Source organism: Dreissena polymorpha, chromosome 1 (assembly GCF_020536995.1).
Source record: "Dreissena polymorpha isolate Duluth1 chromosome 1, UMN_Dpol_1.0, whole genome shotgun sequence".
Classification (NCBI taxonomy): domain Eukaryota; kingdom Metazoa; phylum Mollusca; class Bivalvia; order Myida; family Dreissenidae; genus Dreissena; species Dreissena polymorpha.
In genome coordinates this window covers 171,879,025-171,904,019 of record NC_068355.1, presented here as the reverse complement: position 1 = coordinate 171,904,019, position 24,995 = coordinate 171,879,025, and the positions used below count along the sequence as shown (strand labels likewise).

At 36.6% G+C, this 24,995-nt stretch overlaps 1 protein-coding gene across 1 annotated transcript in view; it reads left to right on the top strand.

The window, feature by feature from the left end:
• Positions 1-24,995, top strand: part of LOC127861130 (inositol 1,4,5-trisphosphate receptor type 1-like) — a 169,175-nt gene that overhangs the window by 17,306 nt on the left and 126,874 nt on the right. Inside the window, 3 exon segments of the mRNA XM_052399507.1 lie at positions 311-381; positions 1,129-1,244; positions 20,959-21,045. Of these exon segments, the coding sequence (XP_052255467.1) occupies positions 311-381; positions 1,129-1,244; positions 20,959-21,045 (274 nt within the window).

The following is a 24,995-nucleotide window of genomic DNA, read 5'->3' as shown; positions in this document are numbered from 1 at the left end:
AAGTACAATTCTCAGAAATTTTCTGTTAGCCTGCACAGGAAAAGTTTAGGTAGGTTAATTCTTTCCACTCAGAATTAAAGTGAAAATGGCTGTTAGAAACTCACAGTTAGAGCTGTTCAGGTTTTATGCTGTTTGCTGCCTGTCAGTTTCATAAGGTTTGAAATCAAGCCTTTAGAACTTGATACTTATAAGAAAGATCTTTACTTTAATTTGATTTTCATTGGGACTACAAATGCCTCAAAGTGGGTATCTTAGCGGTACAAGGTTAAGCCTTCTCTTGCTGACATTGACATTGTACACATTGTTCCAGGTTAGTAGATGACCGCTGTGTGGTGCAGCCTGAAGCGGGAGACTTAAACAACCCTCCCAAGAAATTCAGAGGTATAATATACACATGTGGGAAGTCACTTTGTTCAGAGGTATAATATACACATGTGGGAAGTCATTTTGTTCAGAGGTATAATATACACATGTGGGAAGTCACTTTGTTCAGAGGTATAATATACACATGTGGGAAGTCACTTTGTTCAGAGGTATAATATACTCATGTGGGAAGTCACTTTGTTCAGAGGTATAATATACACATGTGGGAAGTCACTTTGTTCAGAGGTACAATATACACGTGTGGGAAGTCACTTTGTTCAGAGGTACAATATACACGTGTGGGAAGTCACTTTGTTCAGAGGTATAATATACACATGTGGGAAGTCACTTTGTTCAGAGGTATAATATACACATGTGGGAAGTCACTTTGTTCAGAGGTACAATATACACGTGTGGGAAGTCACTTTGTTCAGAGGTATAATATACACATGTGGGAAGTCACTTTGTTCAGAGGTATAATATACACATGTGGGAAGTCACTTTGTTTGAGCCTTGGTCTGAGAAAACTGGGCTTAATGCATGTGCGTAAAGTGTCAATCCAGATTAGCATGTACACTCTGCTTTCTGCTTTGAATGGATTTTTCTTTAAAAGAGACTGTGTTTAAATGTAAAATTATGTTATGTTGTGAATTTCTGTTAGGTGTATAACCCATGGTTTTGCTTTTTTTGGAAAAAAAGTAAATTGAATGCCTTATGCTACTTAATGGATGTAGAGACTGGACAATTGCTTTGATTGGGTTTCAGACTGCCAGTTTCGGATCTGTCCCAACAGTCGCTACTCCGCCCAGAAGCAGTTCTGGAAAGCTGCCCGGCAGAGCCCTACCTCCAACACAGACCCTATCCTCCTCAAGAAACTACTGGTAAATTATCATCCAGTTCACACCACCCCATATCAAACCCAATACAACCTCCAACACAGACACTATCCTTCTCAAGAAACTACTGGTAAATTATCACCCAGTTTACATCACCCCATATCTAACCCAATACAACCTCCAGCACAGACTCTATCCTTCTCAAGAAACTACTGGTAAATTATCACCCAGTTGACATCACCCCACACCTTACTCAAGACAACCTCCAACACAGACCCTATCCTTTTCAAGAAACTACTGGTAAATTATCACCCAGTTTACACCACCCCATATCTAACCCAATACAACCTCCAGCACAGACTCGATCCTTCTCAAGAAACTACTGGTAAATTATCACCCAGTTTACATCACCCCACACCTTACTCAATACAACCTCCAACACAGACCCTATCCTTCTCAAGAAACTACTGGTAAATTATCAACCAGTTTACACCACCCCATATCTAACCAAATACAACCTCTAACACAGACCCTATCCTTGTCAAGAAACTACTGGTAAATTATCATCCAGTTAACATCACCCCATATAAAACCCAATACAACCTCCAACACAGACCCTATCCTCCTCAAGAAACAACTGGTAAATTATCATCCAGTTAACATCACCCCATATCAAACCCAATACAACCTCCAACACAGACCCTATCCTTCTCAAGAAACTACTGGTAAATTATCACCCAGTTTACATCACCCCACACCTTACTCAATACAATCTCCAACACAGACCCTATCCTTGTCAAGAAACTACTGGTAAATTATCACCCAGTTTACATCACCCCATATCTAACCCAATACAACCTCCAGCACAGACTCGATCCTTCTCAAGAAACTACTGGTAAATTATCACCCAGTTTACATCACCCCATATCTAACCCAATACAACCTCCAGCACAGACTCTATCCTTCTCAAGAAACTACTGGTAAATTATCACCCAGTTGACATCACCCCACACCTTACTCAAGACAACCTCCAACACAGACCCTATCCTTTTCAAGAAACTACTGGTAAATTATCACCCAGTTTACACCACCCCATATCTAACCCAATACAACCTCCAGCACAGACTCGATCCTTCTCAAGAAACTACTGGTAAACTAGAAATGGCGCGGCAGAGGCCGACGCGTATCCCCACGCCGAATGTTTGACCTAGGTGTGCCCCAGGGTTGGTAATGGGGCCATGCATAGCTGAGATTGACCGTATTGTCATAAGAGAAGTTCATCATCAACTAGAAGTGAATTGGTGTAGAAATGAAGAAGTTATAGTAAAAGGCAATTTTGGGTGGGTGTGACATATGTGGGCAGGGCGCCCCAGGGTTGGTAATTGTGCCATGCATAGTTGAGATTGACCGTATTGTCATAAGAGAAGTTCAGTATAAATTTGAAGTGAATCGGTGTAGAAATGAAGAAATTATAGTAAAAGGCAATTTTGGGCGGGTGTGGTCTATGTGGGCGGGGCCCCAGGGTTGGTAATGAGGCCATGCATAGTTGAGATTGACCGTATTGTCATAAGAGAGGTTCAGTATCAATTTGAAGTGAATCAGTGTAGAAATGAAAAAAATTATAGTAAATGGAATTTTTTGGTGGGTGTGGCCTATGTGGGCGGGCGCCCCAGGGTTGGGATTGGGGCCATGCATAGTTGAGATTGACCCTAATGTCATAACAAAAGTTCAGTATCAATTTGAAGTGAATCGGTGTAGAAATGAAGAAATTATAGTAAAGGCAATTTTGGGTGGGTGTGGTCTATGTGGGCGGGGCCCCAGGGTTGGTTATGGGGCCATGCATAGTTGAGATTGACCCTAATGTCATAAGAGAAGTTCAGTATCAATTTGAAGTGAATCCGTGTAGAAATGAAAAAATTATAGTAAATGGAATTTTTTGGTGGGTGTGGCCTATGTGGGCGGGCGCCCCAGGGTTGGGATTGGGGCCATGCATAGTTGAGATTGACCCTAATGTCATAACAAAAGTTCAGTATCAATTTGAAGTGAATCCGTGTAGAAATGAAAAAATTATAGTAAATGGAAATTTTTGGTGGGTGTGGCCTATGTGGGTGGGGCGCCCCAGGGTTGGGAATGGGGCCATGCATGGTTGAGATTGACCGTATTGTCATAAGAGAGGTCCAGTATCAATTTGAAGTGAATCGGTGTAGAAATAAAGAAGTAAATGTAAAATAACCTAAAAAAATGAGTGATAATTTCTGACGCGGCCCCACCCCAACCGCTATAACTTTTGACCCAGGGGTCAGATCAAAATTCCAAATAGTGCAGGGTCGCACATATGCTCATAGCTACCATGTGTGTAAGTTTCAAGGTTCTAGTGCTTTTAGTGTAGGAGGAGATAGTGGCCAGGACGGACGGACAGACAGACAGACGGACGGACGGACGGACGGACGGCGGAGATAACCACAATATCCCCACCTTTTTTTCAAAAAGCGTGGGGATAATTATCACCCAGTTTACATCACCCCACACCTTACTCAATACAACCTCCAACACAGACCCTATCCTTCTCAAGAAACTACTGGTAAATTATCAACCAGTTTACACCACCCCATATCTAACCAAATACAACCTCCAACACAGACCCTATCCTTGTCAAGAAACTACTGGTAAATTATCATCCAGTTAACATCACCCCATATAAAACCCAATGCAACCTCCAACACAGACCCTATCCTCCTCAAGAAACAACTGGTAAATTATCATCCAGTTAACATCACCCCATATCAAACCCAATACAACCTCCAACACAGACCCTATCCTTCTCAAGAAACTACTGGTAAATTATCACCCAGTTTACATCACCCCACACCTTACTCAATACAATCTCCAACACAGACCCTATCCTTGTCAAGAAACTACTGGTAAATTATCACCCAGTTTACATCACCCCATATCTAACCCAATACAACCTCCAGCACAGACCCTATCCTCCTCAAGAAACAGCTGGTCCATTATAAGGAATTTTTAGGTCCCATTTGGGAAAAAATATATACTTTTTTAGCTCATCCATTTTTTGAATGCCCCCGAATAACCCCTTCAATCCCCCACCCATTTTTTTTTTAAAGATCATCTAATAAATGACCACCACACCCTCACACTAAACCCCCCTACCCCCCACCCCCCAAAATTATTTTTTATTCCCCCTGTAGGGTAGCATATAGCAGTTGAAATATCCGTCAGTATGTCAGTGTGTCAGTATATCAGTCAGTCTGTTCGTCCGTCCGAAAAAACTTTAACATTCAAAGCGGCGTTCTCGTGAAGCTGTACATTTTGAGTGGTGGAAGTTCAAGGTCATCCTTCAAGGTCAAGGTCATCCTTCAAAGTCAAAGGTCAAAAAATATAAATTCAAAGCAGCGTTATCATGAAGTTGCACATTTTGAGTGGTGGAAGTTCAAGGTCATCCTTCAAGGTAAAAAAAAAAATCAAAAAAAAATCAAAGTGGAGTTTTCATGAAGCTGCACATTTTGAGTGGTGGAAGTTCAAGGTCAAGGTCATCCTTCAAGGTCAAGGTCATCCTTCAAGGTCAAAGGTAAAAAAACAATTAATAAATTTCAAAGTGGCGTTCTCATAAAGCTGCACATTTTGAGTGGTGGAAGTTCAAGGTCAGATCATTCTTCAAGGTCAAGGTCATCGTTCAAGGTCAAAGGTAAAAAAAAAATAATTTCAAAGCGCTGTTATCATGAAGCTGCACATTTTGAGTGGTGGAAGTTCAAGGTCATCATTTAAGGTCAAAGGTATAAAAAATGTTTCAAAGCTGTTCTTATAAAGCTGCAGATTTTGAGTGGTGGAAGTTCAAGGTCAAGGTCATCATTCAAGGTCAAAGGTAAAAAACACACATTTTGTTTTGTTTTTCAAAGCGGCGCAATAAGGGGCATTGTGTTTCTGACAAACACATCTCTTGTTTTTTTTAAACATGGTTAAAAAACACAAATATTTATTTTTATTATTAACCAAGTTTTTCGAAGGAAAAAAACTGGTTATTAGATTGGCGATGTCGGCGGGCATGCGGGGTTGCAGGCGGGCTGGCGGGCGGAAAAAGCTTGTCCGGGCCATAACTTTGTTGTTCATCATCAGATTTTAAAATCATTGGGCACATTTGTTAACCATCATTAGACGGTGTGTCGCGCGAAAGAATTACGTCGAAATCTCCAAGGTCAAGGTCACAATTTGAGTTTGAAGGTAAAAAATGGCCATAAATGAGCTTGTCCGGGCCATGACTTTGTCGTTAAATGTCAGATTTTAAAATCATTTGGCACATTTGTTTACCATCATTAGAAGGTGTGTTGCGCGAATGAATTACGTCGATATCTCCAAGGTCAAGGTCACAATTTGAGTTTGAAGGTCAAAAATGGCAATAAATGAGCTTGTCCGGACCATAACTTTGTCGTTCATTGTCATATTTTAAAATCATTTGGCACATTTGTTCACCATCATTAGACAGTGTGTTGTGCGAAAGAATTACGTCCATATCTCCAAGGTCAAGGTCACACTTTGACTTTGAAGGTAAAAAATGGCCATAAATGAGCTTGTCTGGGCCATAACTATGTCATTTATTGTGACATTTTAAAATCATTTGGCACATTTGTTCACCATTATTTGACGGTGTGTCTCGCGAAAGAATAACGTCAATATCTCCAAGGTCAAGGTTGCCACAACTAAAATAAGATTGATTTTAAAACAACTATGTAACTATGAACAATCAGTAACAATGCACATTTTGATTTTGAGTTGTCTCTCTTTAGCAGACTTTTTTCTAATTGAAATCAAGGTCAATTTTACACAAAGGGGTTAACAATACACATTTTGAATCGTCTCCCTTTATCAGACTTTTTTTCAACTGAAAACCTGGTTTTGTGACAATTCTGTCCCTTGTTTTATTTTTGAAATACCGTCAAACCATCCCACCCAAGAATCCCCCCCCCAAAAAAAATATTTTCCACTCCACCCCTCCCTCCTTTGTGATTGAAATTGATTTAGGTCCCTACACCTTTAAAAAGAAAAATAGATGAGCGGTCTGCACCCGCAAGGCGGTGCTCTTGTTTCTATTTGGAATGGGTCTGTTAACACATTTATTCTGAAGTTATAATGTACCCTATTCAGTGGTTTTTTTTTTATTTTTTTTATCAAATTTGGGCCATTATTCATCCTATTCTTTAGGTCAAATATTTTTTTTCTCCAAAAAACTGACTAAAATTTCCAATAGAAAGTTTAAAAAAAATCTCAATAAGATGCAACATTTAAATAATTTCTATGCAGCTCTATTGGTTGAACAATAAAAATAATTTTCAAAAAACAGTAAAACAATGCTATTTTTATTACTGGCAATACTTTAGTGTATTCTTATGCTTCTGTTTTTTAATGCAAAAAAATCTGTACTGTAAAATTGTTTATTTTCTATTCATGTGTAAACTTCATTTGTTCAGTTATACTTTGAATTCGATTGTTAAGGATACACTCCAGAAGTGAATTTTTATGCCCCCGGATCGAATGATCTGGGGTATATTGTTTTTGGGCTGTCTGTCTGTCATTCCGTCATTCTGTCACCAAAACTTTAACCTTACATTAAAGTTTTGCAATAACTTTTGAAATATTGAACATAGCAACTTGATATTTGGCATGCATGTGTATCTCATGGAGCTGCACATTTTGAGTGGTGAAAGGTCAAGGTGAACATGATCCTTCAAGGTCAAAGATCAACAAAAAAAGCGGCGTTTTCTTGACATCACTTTACATAACTATGTATATGTACTGCATTTACTATCCGATAAAATCTTCTGTCAGTCACTATTTCAGTAACAGTTTGTAATGAACATGTTCTTATATCATGTACATCAGATTTTATATCATTATAATGATATCTTCAGTGATTCAACAAAGGAGCCTGATATAATATTGTGGTTGAGTAGGCGGTTATATCAGTGAATGTTTAGAGGTACATCATATTTCTCTGAATCAACTATAAAGTCATCTAAATATTGACTAATATATAACTGTAAATTGACTTCAAATAATTGAAAAAAAGTTGAATTTGGCAAAAAAAAATTGGGGGTGGGGGTGGGGTGGGGGGGTTGAAAATATTCTGTTTCTGAACAGGGTTGGCACCAATCGACCACCCCCGGTTTTAACCGGTTAAAACCGCCCCGGTCAATACTCCCGAAGTGGTCATTACTGGTCAATACTGGTTGATTGAACTTTACCCCCAATTTTGATTTATATTCCATGCCTAATTAAACAATATTGATAATATAAATTAAACAGACATGTTGCCAACAGCTATTAATACCCACTATTTTATACCTGTTCATGCAATTTGTAGGCCAATCTCTCAAAATTTGCAAATTAGTCAAAGTTGGTCAATTGGATTTTTCTGGTCGATTGAACTTTTTTAAAAATTCTAATAAATTATGAATGCTCAGATAATTCTGTGCTTGATTCAACAAGAATCTGAACCTGTCAATTACTGTGTATGAGTTGTTCCTCATGCCCCACTGTCCCCACAGTCTTCTAACAGTCTTCTCACCTATACAGGTTGGGGTACCCAAAACTGATGATAGGGCCTTAAATGGCACCTTTTTGACACGATCCTTACCTGTCATGTATTCTTGCATTGATTTCTTTAAATACTTTTTAAACTTAATAGTGAAAAAATCTTTTATTTTCCATTGATATAAAAATAATAAACGTATTTAGAAATAATTATTAAAAGAAAAAAAAATTAAAAGAAGAGTAGACCCACAATTGGAAAACATTATTTTTTGGCAAAATCAAGAACTTTGATTGTTTATTCATTTGAATACCAATTGAACTTTTAATATGAAAGGGAAAAACCCCTCTTAATTCAGAAAGGAAACAAGTTAGAAGTAACTATTAAATTAATAGCAAGTACAATGCAATCTCATTTTGTGTGAGTGATATGAAATAGCCTAAGGGCAGATTTGCTTAATTGTCAATATCAGAGACATAACACTGCATGCATTTTATTACTAATTAAGGCCAAAGACCTATAATACACAGGATAGGAAACCACGTGCTTTCTCGCAATAATCTTGCGGCGGGGTCACGTGGTTAGCTACGAGCGCGTACCTTTCAAAATGGCCGCGCGTGTATGGAAACCGATCTCGCTTCGCCGATGTCGGTTAAATAAATTACTTAAAGAATTATTTTCAGGCGATTATCACGTTTTGTTGTTAATTGTTTGAAGTTGAGATTGTTTGTTACAAATAAAATGTTTAAGATGCTTTGTGTATTTGTTGTGTGTGTGTGTGTATAAACAAGTGTTATTTATCGGCTAAAGTTTGCCGATTCAGCCGCTCATATTATGTCTTTGATGAGACTTTTTACTTGTTACAAACAATTCACGCATGTTTTGTTGTGTTGTTTTTCATAACCGCAACATCAAGCAGATTATATTTTAATTATTGTAATTTCAATTAATACATATTAAAGATTCTCGCGCAATTAATCACCGCTGTTTGTAATTGGTCTCAATAGGTACAACTCTACATTCGTAAATCATAACATTATATTTAGTACGATATTTAACATACGCCTTCCATTTGTTGTTCTTGTCTAACTGAAATCAGTGATAAAAGTTGTTGTTTGGATTTAAATTAAATTAAATTTTGTGAGCTGTAATTATGTCACGTAAAGAAGATCCGAACTTTTTATCATGGGAGAGTGATATTGATCTTGACGATCTTTTAGGTGATTATACAAACGATGAAGAGAATGTTAATATATCTAGTGTCTCTAAGTCTAGTTCAAGTGTTGAGAAATGTCCTAACATTTATGTTTGTCCAGAGTGTTCACGTGAATACAAGACTGTCGCAGGGTTCCGTGGTCATGTTACAAAGAAACATGATAAAAACTTGAAAGGTATGGAATGAAAAATAATTTCTTGAAATATATGTTCTTTGTTGTGTTTAATTTAAATAATGGATGTATGTCTTTCGCCTACAATAGTAATAAGAAAACTTTGCTGGTTTCAAAAGGTTCATTTAGCTATTAAGTATTAGTGCTGTCTTCAGTATAATACTTTAAAGTGAACAACACAGTAGTCAGGAGAACATAATTTTAATTTTCTTTCATATTATCATGAGTATGAACAGTAATAAATTTGTACGAGATAGAAATGAGCCTTGTTCTGAGAAAACTGGGCTTAATGCATGTGCGTAAAGTGTCATCCTAGATAAGCCTTTGCAGTCCGCACATGCTAATCAGGGACGAAACTTCAGCTTTTATGTTATTTTTTGTTAAAAAAAGTCTCTTCTTACCAAAAATCTTAACAAGGCGTACAGTGTCGTCCCTGATTAGCCTGTGAGGACTGCACATGCTAATCTGGGATAACGCTTTACGCACAGGTATTATGCACAGTTTTCTCAGAACGTGACACATATAAACTATAGATACTATTCTACATGCAATGCAAACTACATATAGAATACTATATACATAAAATCAACATTTAGAGAACAACATAGTAATTCTATACATAATATATTATAAAATCAGATTACAACATAATAATTCTACTTATCACATGTTTGACTCGCATAAAGTCATTACATATTTTTCACATTTCACTAGTGTAATAAAAATTTTGCATTACGTTGTTTTTGCGTACGGACATTTTTGGCATTTGCTGCGTTTGTTACTATCTGGGAAGCAACGCTTAAATTGTTCACTTCAGGAATCCATTCACGAGCTTAATTCCAAACTTTCATGCTCCTTAACTGAAACACCCTCCTTCCTTATCGAATTCTCATATTGTCTTTTTAATTTCCATACAGTATTTGTTAAGTCACTAATTTCTCCTTTTTGCTCCTTTAGTTTAAGGCACAATTCATCCCGGGTCATATCTGAGTGTTTAAAGCTGGAATGGCTGAATTTCCTAGGATGAATTATTCTATCATCCAAGCGCTTTTTCCTTTTCGCAAGTGCATAACTGTAATTTTTGCATTTGATGCAATTTAGTTTTCTTGGTGTTAACAATTCACACGATGATGACCTGATAGTTGACGAATAACGTGTACCCTCAGATGTCACAGCTCCAAAGTCTCCTTCCCTGAAAAATAAATAAAACATTTTCATGAACCATACTGTGTCTGCATGTGTGAAGAGAGGCTTAATCAAACAAGCATGCATTGTATATATGAGTAAAGCATAAAGCTGAGTCATAAGAGATGGAAAATGAAAGTAAGAGTTGAACAAAATTGCATCCATTTAGTTCCTTGTTTGAACTTGTGACTTTTTACAGTCATTTACAGTGAATTAATACAAAATAAAAATGTACATTTAAATTGTAACGTTGTTTTCTATGGCCTAAAAGATTTGTTTTCTTTCTGGTGACTATGCCATGTCATGACAGCCTCAAAATTTAGAAAGAAATTCATCCCTTGAAGTTTTCGACATGCAACATTATGCATAAAGCAAAAATACTTTAAATGCATGTTTTTTAAAACATTTTTCTGTTATAAGTTAAAACACTAGCTTTTCATATCCCCTAGCAGAAAAAACTTTATTTCATACAATTTGCATGACAAACAAAAAAGTTTTACATATAAAGAAACATGGCCATGTAATGACAGCCTTCAAATTTAAAAAGAAATTCATCAGTGTAAAATATTCAACATGCACCATTTATTTTATTATGCTAAAAATCTTTAAAAATGCATTTTTTATGTTATAACACTTGCTTAACATCTCCCCTAGCAGAAAAACTTTACTTCATGCAAGTTGCATAAGAAACAAAAAAGTTTTACAAAAAAAGCCAAAGCCATGGCATGACAGCCTTAGAATTTAGAAAGAAATTCATCCGTTGAATATGTTCAACATGCATATAATATAATTAGCTCTAAATCTTTAAAAATGCATTTTTTCAAACATTTTTTCTGCTATAACACTAGCCTAACATCTCCCCTAGCAGAAAAACTTTACTTTATGCAGGTTGCATATGAAACAAAAAAGTTTTACAAAAAAAGCCAACGCCATGTCATGACAGCCTTAGAATTTAGAAAGAAATTCATCCGTTGAATATGTTCAACATGCATATAATATATTTAGCTTGAAATCCTTAAAAATGTATTTTTTCAAACATTTTTTCTGTTATAACACTAGCCTAACATCTCCCATTGCAGAAAAACTTTACTTTATGCAAGTTGCATAAGAAACAAAAAAGTTTTACAAAAAAAGCCAACGCCATGTCATGACAGCCTTAGAATTTAGAAAGAAATTCATCCGTTGAATATGTTCAACATGCATGTAATATAATTAGCTTGAAATCCTTAAAAATGCATTTTTTTCAAACATTTTTTCTGTTATAACACTAGCCAAACATCTCCCCTAGCAAAAAAACTTTACTTAATGCAATTTGCATGAGAAACAAAAAAGTTTTACGAAAAAAGCCAATGCCATGTCATGACGGCCTTTGAATTTAGAAAGAAATTCATCAGTTGAATATGCTCAACATGCATATAATATATTTAGCTTAAAATCCTTAAAAAATGCAATTTTTCAACACTTTTTCTGTTATAGCAATAGTGTAACATCTCTCCTAGCAGAAAAACTTTACTTTATGCAATTTACATGAGATACAAAAATGTTTTACAAAAAAAGCCAACGCCATGTCATGCCGGCCTTAGAAGTTAGAAAGAAATTTATCCGTTGAATATGCTCAACATGCATATAATATATTAAGGTTAAAATCTTTAAAAATGCATTTTTTTATACATTTTTTCTTATATAATATTAGCTTAACATCTCCCCTAGCAGAAAAACTTTACTTCATGCAAGTTGCATAAGAAACAAAAAAGTTTTACAAAAAAATAATTTATAAGGTTTGTTGCCAATTGTCAAAGTGCACAGTATTGAAATGAACCATATCGGTTAGCTAAATGGATAATACTATCAGAGCAATAAATAAACTGCTCCTAACAAAAAATACCTTTGCTTACATATTTTTCGAATGACGAAATTATTCCTAAAAAAACAACATCGTCGACTTAAAACATCCGTGATTGAAAGCGTTTGCAAATCGTACACTTTAGTATTTATGTCGCAAAAACCCTAAATAATGTCCTTTCTTGCTTCCTTTGTATTCTTACATAACAGGCGACTAACCGGAAACCGACAAAAATTGAAATCAAAACAATGGAAACTTAACTGCAATTGAACTAATTCTAAATGATAAATCAGCTCAGAGTTAGTCTAATCGGTCGCGAAAAATAGCAAATAAGACATTGAAATTATAAATATCAACAAGAATGTGTCAAATACTTACCAATTCAAGTCAGGAGAATATATATCTAGCTAAATGTAAGAAAAATACGATGATGAATGATGCACTCGATTAAACAAAATGGCGATAAACGGCGGATTTAATTCCATTTCCGGCATCTCCAAACTACGCGCACCTGACTCTCGCGGAATCACGTCTGCTGGGAGGCAGTATAGAAAAACGCGATAGGCAAAACGAGAGTTTCTTATCCTTCTATATATAGGTCTAGGTCTTTGTTAAGGCTTAGAGGCCAGATTTATTACCCTAGAATACACAAGAGTTCTGTTTGTCCATCTGCTTATCAAATAGATATATCAATAGATAAGTGAAATACTATGGTACCTACAATAGTAATAATACTTTAGTAACAGATGTGATACACTGAGATAAAGACATTGCCTTAGTCCCTATGTATTTGAGGCTGTTTCCATAAATAATAGAGAAGTAACTTTTTACAGCTTTAAAGATTTTGTTTACAATAAACAACTCAGAAAAGAGTTTATTAATTACAGAATAATTATTCATTTAACATAAAATTGCTCCTTTGTGATGTTTAAATGCTACAATTTTCAATCGACCAGTAATGACCAGTATTGACCGGTTTTAACCGGGCATTGACCGCTGGCCCGGTCAATACTCAATTGACCGGTCAATATGCCAACTTTGTTTCTGAATCTTCTATATCAGCTTTTTATGCCATCATGTTTATGTTGTGAAGTATCAAATTCATTGTTTTGTGACAAATCACTGCTAAATGTTGATGCCCTCAACACAACTGCCGAATGGGCTAACGTTGGAATTGTTTTCTTGCCAAGTCCTTTTGTGTTGTTATTAAAACGTGCATGCTCTTGCTGTTTTTATTAAAACATGCACTAAAAAGATCTATGCATAGCCGTGAGGCTGTAACCTATTTTTTCCCTTTTCCAATGCCTTTCGATTAATTTGTTCTTAGTTTGTACATGTATGACTTGTGGAAGAATTGATTTACATGACTCTTTCTATCACACTTGAGAATTATGTTACCATGGTAACATCATTGTAGTATTCCTAGAAAAGTATAATTTGATTTCTGATTTTTCAACTGCATGTACTTATTATGTTTGGAATTCAACACTAATAAGAGAAGCTTATGCCTAGTTTTTTTGCCCCCCTTCGAAAAAGAGGGGGTATATTGTTTTTTGTATATTGTCGGTCGGTCCGTCTGTATGTACGTCCGTATGTATGTCCGTCAACCAGATGGTTTCCGGATGATAACTCAAGAACGCTTAGGCCTAGGATCATGAAACTTCATAGATGCATTGATCATGACTCGCAGATGACCCCTATTGATTTTCAGGTTAAAGGTCAAGGTCACGGTGACCCAAAATAGCAAAATGGTTTCCGGATGATAACTCAAGAACGCTTATGCCTAGGATCATGAAACTTCACAGGTACATTGATCATGACTCGCAGATGACCCCTAATGATTTTCAGGTCACTAGGTCGAAGGTCAAGGTCACGATGACTCAACTTAGAAAAATGGTTTCCGGATGATAACTCAAGAACGCTTGCGCCTAGGATCTTGAAACTTCATAGGTACATTGATCATGACTCGCAGATGACCCCTATAGACTTTCAGGTCACTAGGTCAAAGGTCAAGGTCATGGTGACTTGACACAGTAAAATGGTTTCCGTATGATAACACAAGAAAGCTTACTCCTAGGATCATGACACTTCATCGGTACATTGATCATGACTCGCAGATGACCCCAATTGATTTTCAGGTCACTAGGTCAAAGGTCAAGGTCACAGTGCCAAAACACGTATTCACACAATGGCTGCCACTACAACTGACAGCCCATATGGGGGGCATGCATGTTTTACAAACAGCCCTTGTTTAGATAGACAATTAAACTGTTACAGCATTTTGGCTAACACTTTTACTGACATAGATCATTATTTAATAACCTTTTAATATGGATAGCATCATAAGAATTATTCATATTCACCTTTCAAGATATTGCCAACTGGAGCTTGCTGTTAGAGCTTAAAATGCTTTTTTATCGGAAGTTCAAAATGAACCACTCATTTTAGAAAAAGGTTTGCTTGATTCACTGTAATTGTAATTTCACCATTAGCACATAATTAATGCTAATAGAGTTCATGGGTATTAGATTAATCTTGGTTTGCTGTAAACTTAACTGATATTACTGTTCACCCTGTGGGTAGTTTGATCCAAGATGCATTAGACAGGTCATTCATGGGGAATACTTGGGGCCTGCTCTGTCAAAGACAACACACACCTGCACAGGCTAATTAAGAACGACTCTTTATGCACATGCATTAAACCCTCTTTTCACAGAGAGCAGCTCTTTGATAGTGTTATGCTTCACTAGGATCATTAAAATGTGGGCCGACATTAGAATGATTCATCCACTTTTTGACTTACAGATTTAGTTTTACTTTAGTCAGCATTTGTTTGCTTACTGGTTGGCAACTTTATAAAATTTATTGGTGGTTTAAAATTAAATTATATGACTGAAGCGGTATCTTTTTCATAAGTGTTTAGGGTGTTTAATTTACAATGTTTGTTTTATATCTGTCTTATTATCAGTTTACACTTCTAGTTATCATATAGGAATGTTGGAGTTTTATGTTGTTCTTTATTTGTGATAGATAAACTAACTATTTATTATTCCATAAACCATGCTAATCATGGTCATCTCTTAGTTGCAACGTGTTGTTCCTGATTAACTTGTGGCAACTACAGGATTACTCTTTAAACACATGCATTAAGCCCTGTTTTCTTGAACGCTGCCTATTTAAACCTTTCCCACTTATATAATATTTTGACGCATTTGTAGTCCCTTAAAAAGTTAAATTTAATTAAAGACCTTAAAATTCTTACTGGATTCAAGTTTAAAAGACTTCATTTCCAAATCTTAGATACTGATGAGCAGCGAACAGCATAAAACCTGAACATACTGCAAGTTACTCGTGGGCTATTCTGGTTTTATGCTGTTTGCACATCACCATTTTCACTTTGCTTCTGAGTTGGAAAGAGCTTATCATAACATGATCTTTGACCGTTATTACATATTTACAATCATTTCTGTTTATCACAATATCCATGATAAGTACCCAAATATTAGAAAAAAGGAATAAATTCAGAGCTTCTTTTCACAAGAAATCAAATACAAAAAATATCCAGTCCAAGTTGTATGTTTGACATCATACTGTTATACAGGATACAGATTGCATTCTGTTGATTGTGAATATCTTCAGAATCTTAGATAAGTCTTGATTTAAAATATATGTAGCCAAGACATGTGTTTACTTCTGTTTTTTGGGCGGCCTTGGAATAAAAATTGATAAAAAAATTGTGTACCATACTTTGTTTTTATGAAAAGAAATCCATGAAAATCCTTGAAAGTTGTTTTCTGCAACATTATTAATTTCTAGAGGCTTATTATCAGAATCTGTTATATCCATTCTCAGATGCAGTGTTTAGTGTTTTATGTTGCAGCATGCTCTGTGTTGTCCATTATCTATCACAGGGTGTGTGTTTTATGTTGCAGTATGCTCTGTGTTGTCTATTCTCTATCACAGGGTGTGTGCTGTATGTTGCAGCATGCACTGTGTTGTCTATTCTCTATCACAGGGTGTGTGTTGTCTGTTGCAGCATGCACTGCTTGACTATTCTCTATCACAGGGTGTGTGTTGTCTGTTGCAGAATGCACTGCGTTGTCTATTGTCTATCACAGGGTGTGTGTTTTATGTTGCAGCATGCTCTGTATTGTTTATTCTCTATCACAGGGTGTGTGTTGTCTGTTGCAACATCCACTGTGTTGTCTATTCTCTATCACAGGGTGTGTGTTGTCTGTTGCAGCATGCACTGTGTTGTCCATTTTCTGTCACAGGTTGAGTGTTGTCTGTTGCAGCACGCACTGTGTTGTCTATTCTCTATCACAGAGTGTGTGTTGTTTGTGGCAACATACACTGTGTTGTCTATTCTCTATCACAGGGTGTGTGTTGTCTGTTGCAGCATGCACTGTGTTGTCCATTTTCTATCACAGGTTGAGTGTTGTCTGTTGCAGCATGCACTGTGTTGTCTATTCTCTATCACAGAGTGTGTGTTGTTTGTGGCAACATACACTGTGTTGTCTATTCTCTATCACAGGGTGTGTGTTGTCTGTTGCAGCAGACACTGTGTTGTCTATTCTCTATCACAGGGTGTGTGTTGTCTGTTGCAGCATGCACTGTGTTGTCTATTCTCTATCACATGGTGTGTGTTGTTTGTTAGAGCATGCACTGTGTTGTCTATTCTCTATCACAGGGTGTGTGTTGTCTGTTGCAGCATCCATTGTGTTGTCTATTCTCTATCACATGGTGTGTGTTGTCTGTTGCAGCATCCACTGTGTTGTCTATTGTCTATCACAGGGTGTGTGTTGTATTTTGCAGCATGCACGGTGTTGTCTATTCTCTATCACAGGGTGAGTGTTGTCTGTTGCAGCATGCACTGTGTTGTCTATTCTCTATCACAGGGTGTGTGTTGTCTGTTGCAGCATCCACTGTGTTGTCTATTCTCTATCACATGGTGTGTGTTGTCTGTTGCAGCATCCACTGTGTTGTCTATTCTCTATCACAGGGTGTGTGTTTTATGTTGCAACATGCACTGTGTTGTCTATTCTCTATCACATGGTGTGTGTTGTCTGTTGCAGCACTCACTGTTTTGTCTATTCTCTATCACAGGGTGTGTGTTGTATTTTGCAGCATGCACGGTGTTGTCTATTCTCTATCACAGGGTGAGTGTTGTCTGTTGCAGCATGCACTGTGTTGTCTATTCTCTATCACAGGGTGTGTGTTGTCTGTTGCAGCAACCACTGTGTTGTCTATTCTCTATCACATGGTGTGTGTGTGGTCTGTTGCAGCATCCACTGTGTTGTCTATTCTCTATCACAGGGTGTGTGTTTTATGTTGCAGCATGCACTGTGTTGTCTAATCTCTATCACATGGTGTGTGTTGTCTGTTGCAGCATTCACTGTTTTGTCTATTCTCTATCACAGGGTGTGTTGTCTGTTGCAGCATGCACTGTGTTGTCTATTCTCTATCACAGGGTGTGTGCTGTCTGTTGCAGCATGCACTGTGTTGTCTATTTATTATCACAGGGTGTGTGTTGTCTGTTGCAGCATGCACTGTGTTGTCTATTCTCTATCACATGGTGTGTGTTGTCTATTGCAGCATTCACTGTTTTGTCTATTCTATATCACAGGGTGTGTTGTCTGTTGCAGCATGCACTTTGTTGTCTATTCACTATCACAGGGTGTGTGTTGTCTGTTGCAGCAGGCACTGTGTTGTCTTTTCTCTATCACAGGGTGTGTGTTGTCTGTTGCAGCATGCTCTATGTTGTCTATTGCCTATCACAGGGTGTTTGTTGTCTGCTGCAGCATGCACTGTGATGTCTATTCTCTATCACAGGGTGTGTGTTTTCTGTTACAGCTTGCACTGTGTTGTCTATTCTCTATCACAGGATGTGTGTTGTCTGTTGCAGCATGCAGAACAGAACAGAACAGTTTATTGAGTAAATCAAGGCCTCCGGCCAATATTACATAGCATAATGACATAATGCAATACAATTTTAGAGTTGTGCCCATGATATATAACACAATAACATCAAAATTAATTATACAGTTTCAAAAGTTGTGTAATTTTAAATTTCAAAAGGCTAATGGCAGGCTTGTGGGAACTCCTAAGACATAAGACCCGTTTTTTCAATACGTGGCTCAGTTTTAAAAGCACGTCCAATAACATGACAACAGTATTGGTATAAATGAAAAAAAAATGTCTTGATAACAATTACAAAGATGATGAAATAAAAGAAAACAAGTTGGAACTCGGAACTCCTAAGACATAAGACCCGTTTTCGCAAAAAAAAGTTGTGTCAAGCATTAATGTTCATGAGATATCAATAACATCAAGTGGTACACATAAAGAGAGATTTTCCTAACAATATCAGCATCCTGAGGAGACATCAGTACATAGAAATCTTGAGGATCAGTACTATGTGTATACCAGTTAAACAAATACGAATTAATCTAACATCATCATATTTATGGCATTTAAAAAAGGCATGAAATTCATAATCAATAACTAACGTGTTTAAATTTTGTAGGCAATAACTACATATACGGTTTTCTTTCAATATACCACTATGTCTATCGAGTTCAATATTTAATTTATGATTTGATAATCTAAATCTGGACATGGCTTCACGGTGTTTGAAATAAATATCTAATGACAAGTATTTCTCAACATTTAAAAGACTTTTAAAGTGCCTATAGTGATAACATCTACTCAAATTTTCAACAGAAGCGTGCCAGTCTTGCGTACAGCAGTCTATAACACGCTGTCTAAATATTCTAATAAAGCTATTTATATTTCCGACATCTTGACTTAATCCATATGAACCCAAAGCCGTATTTGTATAAGAGAGTTTTAACATTGGTTCCCAACATTTTCTGCCTACATCATCAAGCGATTTTAACATATTGTAACATTGTTTTGGATATCTGTGTGATTGCATGGTTAATAAAGTACACCTGCGAGTATCGAATACAATTGATAAAGTATGTCGTACATAAAGGTAATCTACCACAGTTCCCTAGAACCATACACGTGTTTGTGGTTTTGCAACATGTAGTATATTTTTGCAATATTTGTTTTGAACAGTTTCAATAGAATCAACGTATTCATAGCCCCAAATTTGGGACGCGTAACCAAGGAATTGGCTTCACCATACAGTCAAAAAATTTTAATGAGTCTGGAGTTGAAAAATAGCCAAAAGGTTTTTGAAATGTTTTGATCGAAAATAGAGCTCTTTGAGCTTGTGATACTAGTTTTGAGTGGGCAGACGACCATGAGAGACCTGATGTAAGCAATTTACCTAAATATTTATAAACAGAAGATACTTTGATTTTATTTCCACGATAAAACCAGTGTTCGTATTTGCGCAGAGGACCGCCATTTCGAAAAACGGTTATCTCAGTTTTGTCCAAATTAATTTCCATACCAGATTCATAATAAAATTGGTCAATAATATTAATTTGCTGTTGAAGTTTTGCCGCAGTTTCAGCACATCCGGCCACATCGTCTGCAAACATCAAAGAATGTCTGGGATATCGTCAGTAATAAATATACCAGTACTACACCTGTTGCGTAAAAGGGCAGATAATTCATCAATGAATAGATTTAAGATGGTCGACCTTGATTTGTCACCTTGACGCGCTCCGATGTAACACGGGAAAAAATCAGTGATATGGTTTTGAATTTTGATACATGACTTGAGATTTGCATAGAGAGCTTTAAGGATTCGAAGAAAGTTACTATGCACGCCTTTCTTCTCTAAGGAGATAAATAACTTGCTATGATTGATTTTATCAAATGACTTACGAAAATCCACGTAGATGCAGTAGAAACGACCACCTCTCTTAGAAAGGTATTTTTGTACTTTGCATGTAAACAGAAAATATTATCAACAGATGAATAGCACTTTCGAAAACCAGATTGTGATTCATCTATCTAGTGTTGTTATCTTCAGCCCAATTTGACAATCGATTATTTATAATGCCAGAAAATATTTTGTATAATGTGGTAGAAATAGATATACCTGTGTAATTGCCAGGAATGTTTGTCGGACCAGATTTGTGAATAGGAGTTATGACACTTGAACCCCAAGATAAAGGGATACTACCGGTTTCTAATATCTGATCAAATAGAAGTAACAAGATAGGAGATATGTCATCCGTGGTATATTTGAAACATTCTGCTGGTAAACCATCAATACCGCTACATGTACTTTACCCAAAAGATAAGGTAGAAATAGACCTTTGAATCTCCTCAATTGTGATTTGTTCTTTTAAGACAATGGCTGTAGGATCAGCGAGATTATGTGAATTATCAGTACATGGGTCTACATTCGTAGCATTTTCATCATACAAAAGTCTGGAAAAGTACTGATACCATTCAGACGGTGAAATACTATCATCTAAAGTCGCAATTGTTTTACCTTTTTAAGAACTTTCCAGAAGGAGCAGGGATCGTTTCTGGTGTCAAATAATAATTTTCTGTTGGGTTCCTTAAATTTATTAACCGAGGATCGGCAATAATTTTTGAAATCATTTGGCTTATCTTTATATGTCCGTAGGTCAAGAGGAGAATTTGTTTCTCGAAATTTTCGTAATGCACTGTGTTGTCTATTCTCTATCACAGGGTGTGTGTTGTCTGTTGCAGCATGCGCTGTGTTGTCTATTCTCTATCACATAGTCTATGTTGTCTGTGGCAAAATGCACTGTGTTGTCTATTTTCTATCACATAGTCTGTGTTGTCTGTGGCAACATGCACTGTGTTGTCTATATATTATCACAGGGTGAGTGTTGTCTGTTGCAGCATGCAGCTGAACAAGAGAAAAAGCAGAATGACAAGGAGAACCAGAAAGAGCTCGGCAAAGAAGTGCAGTATGGAAATGTCATACAGGTGGGTGCAGTATGACAATGTGATACTGGTGGATGCAGTATGGCAATGTTATACATGTTGGTGCAGTATGGCAATGTCACCCAGGTGATGCAGTATGGCAATATCATACAGGTGGATGCAGTATGGCAATGTTATACAGGTGGGTACACTATGGCAATGTCATACAGGTGGGTGCAGTAGGGCAATGTTATGCAGGTGGGTGCAGTAAGGCAATGTCATACAGTTGGGTGCATGTACATAAGCCCAGTTTTCCAAGAATGTGGCACATATTGCTCAGAATGTAGTTACATGACGTCATACATATTGTACATATTGTAAATAAGTTTCTGCCATCACCTTGTCTGCTAATAAGAAGGTGCCACTTGGAGAGCTGTATCAATCACAGTTAATTGATATGCTAACTGTTTTGGCTTGTGTTAATTGAGTGGGTCACCTAATAGGCTTGTGTTAATTGAGTGGGTCACCTTTTTGGTTGTATTATTTGATTTGCTCACTGTATTGGCTTGTCAGGATCATGTTAATCTCTTTTTCTTGTCTGGTGTGTTGAAGAAAGATGCATACTACAAGAACCACTACTTGGTTCTTGTTCTTGAAAATGGTTGTGCTTTAGGTTTAGACAAACCAGTGCTATATATATCTTACATATTGTAGTTTTCAGTAAGCTTATTTCACATGAATAGCTTGATGGATTTCATTTAAACTTTACACCTGTATTGCCCTTATTGAGATGTCCCCATCAGTCGAGTTTGGTAACTCTACTTTGATATTTGTCAAAATAAGGGGCAATTATATACTTAAAAAGTTGTGTATACCTTAATTACTCTAAGTTTTTAGACAGTTTTTCATTTATTTTGTTTGTGTCCAAAAATTTAGATACAACAAATATTTAAAAAAAATGATTGTCTAAATTTTTTTAGACATAGATAGGTAATGTTTGTTTGTCAATTATTATATAATTTAGATACAACAAATATTAAAAAAAATGATTGTCCAAATTTTTTTAGACATAGATAGGTTATGTTTGTTTGTCAATTATTATATTGAAATAAAATCATTTAATAAATGTGTAATAATTGTATTGTGTTGTACTCTTCTTTCACTGCTTATAAAAAAACAACTTCACTTATTTGCAATCTCTTATCTGAAATGGTATGCAAAAATGTTATAAAAAACAACCATACTGCTTCCTGAATACAATATTATTTCAAATTATGTTTGGTTAAACCATTGTTTATTACCGGTATACATGGTAATCTACCCAATAACGCAATTGTAATGGTCCATCGCCCTCGGGGCATTTTATGGCATTAACCCGGTTGTAAAACTCCATGATCGAAGGGTCCCAGATAAGCGAAAACAGTGCAGAAATCTAGTAAAATAGCATTGTAAAATATACTGTCCGAAAAAATGGAGTCATTAATTATTGACGAAAACCCGTATGCCAGAAAATATAGTCACCAAAAAGATATTTTGGCTAAAAAGAGGGTGTACAAAAACTTAAGTGTCATAAAACTTATAACAATTACGGTACTCTTAAACAGCAAACATTTTTATGTCCCCCACTATAGTAGTGGGGGACATACTGTTTTTGCCCTGTCTGTTGGTCTGTTGGTTGGTTGGTTGGTTGGTTTGCGCCAACTTTAACATTTGCAATAACTTTTGCAATATTGAAGATAGCAACATGATATTTGGCATGCATATGTATCTCATGGAGCTGCACATTTTGAGTGGTGAAAGGTCAAGGTCATCCTTCAAGGTCAAAGGTCAAATATATGGGTCAAAATCGCTAATTTAATGTACACTTTTGCAGTATTTCAATATTCTAGATAGCAACTTGATATTTTGCATGCATGTGTATCTCATGGAGCTGCACATTTTGAGTGGTGAAAGGTCAAGGTCAAGGTCATCCTTCAAGGTCAGATGTCAAATATATGTGGCCAAAATCGCTCATTTTATGAGTACTTTTGCAATATTGAAGATAGCAACTTGATATTTGGCATGCATTTGTATCTCATGGAGCTGCACATTTTGAGTGGTGAAAGGTCAAGGTCAAGGTCATCCTTCAAGGTCAGAGGTCAAATATATGTGGCCCAAATCGCTTATTTAATGAATACTTTTGCAATATTGAAGATAGCAACTTGATATTTGGCATGCATGTGTATCTCATGGAGCTGCACATTTTGAGTGGTGAAAGGTCAAGATCAAGATCATCCTTCAAGGTCAAATATATGGGTCAAAATTGCTCATGTAATGTCACTTCTGCAATATTGAAGCTAGCAATTTTATATTTGAAATGCATGTGTATCTCATGGAGCTGCACATTTTGAGTGGTGAAGGGTCATGGTCAAGGTCATCCTTCAAGGTCAAACATCATATAGGGGTCAAGGTCATCCTTCAAGGTCAAACATCATATAGGGGGACATTGTGTTTCACAAACGCATCTTGTTTTTAAATATTATTCCAGTATGGTCTATATGAAAATGATATTTGTCAAAATATCCTGCTCACACAAATGTTGGTATCTGCATCCTAAATTATGGCAACATCTCCATAATAATTGTTTTAGATCAGGTATACATTTAAAACTACACACATGTAATCATCATTATTGTGTGAGGGCAAGTACAGGCTAATCAGGGAGGACACTTTCCTCCTAAACTGGATTTTTGCTAAAAAGACACTTTCTGTAAACAACAAATACCATAAAAGCAGAAAGTGTTGTCCCTGACTGCACCGGCTAATCTGGGACGACACTTTACGCACATTCATTAAACCCCATTTTCACAGAGCACGGCCCATTGATTTTAGCTTGGTTGTATAGAAAGCCTAAGGATTATTTGAGACGCAGTCAAGTCCATTTCCTTGGCCAAGAACCAGTACTTGGTTTCTATAAGGAAGATCTAAAGAATGCTCTTACCGTGGGAGTATGCTCCCAGTTGCTAGGGGGACACCATATCCATTACACCACAGCGACCTCATTTGCTGCCTTGGGACAGCTCTTGTTAATTATACAAAAACCTTTTAGCCTCCTTAAAGCATTTTTTGTTTTGAAATTTTTACCCCTTATAAAGGCACTTTGATGCATGTGTAGTCTCTTAGAAAATCTAATTAAATTTAAAATGTTCTTTACTAGAATCAAGTTTTAAATTTGCAACCTTAAGATACTTATAAGTGGCAAACAGCATAAAACCTTAACAGTTACTTGCAGGCTGTTCTGGTTTTATGCTCACAGGTTGCAAAAGCCATTTTCACTTCGCTTTTGATGGGGAAAGTGTTCAAGGATTTTACATTTGTCTAACATTCAGATGCTAATGTCGTATTCCTCCCATCACAAACATCAGATTCTGGCTGTCTTGCTCCCTGTCTGTCAATAAACACAAACTTGTCTGCAGATGTTCTCCATCAATTTTCAATGTACAGAATTCAACCTTGGTTGCATTAATCCTTATAATATGCAGTTTCGCCTGTGCAATGTTTATCTTCTTACATAAGATATAACAAATGTTCTCATTCTATTTCATGCTGAATATTACAACATGCACCTGGGTATGTGGTGGTGGTGGTGGGGAAAGGGGTGGTATCCTTAGTCTCTATACTGATTAATATGTCAGATTATGAAAACTAGTATCGCAACACACCTTAGGAAATGTATGGAGTCCGGGGTAGATTTTTAGCTCGGCTGTTTTTGGAGAAAACCCGAGGTAATGTCATAGCCAGCTTGTCGTCCAGTGTCTGCCGTGATAAATCCTTAACATTGGCTCTAAAATCTAAGTGCTTCCACATACAACTATGAAACTTCATATTTAGATGCACCTTGATGAGTGTGACACGCCACACCCATTTTTGGGTCACTAGGTCATAGGTCATGGTCACTGTGTCAAGGTCACCCACAGCGGAGCGTTGGCACCGGGTATGCGGTGCTCTTGTTAAGTAATTGTCAGTATTAATGT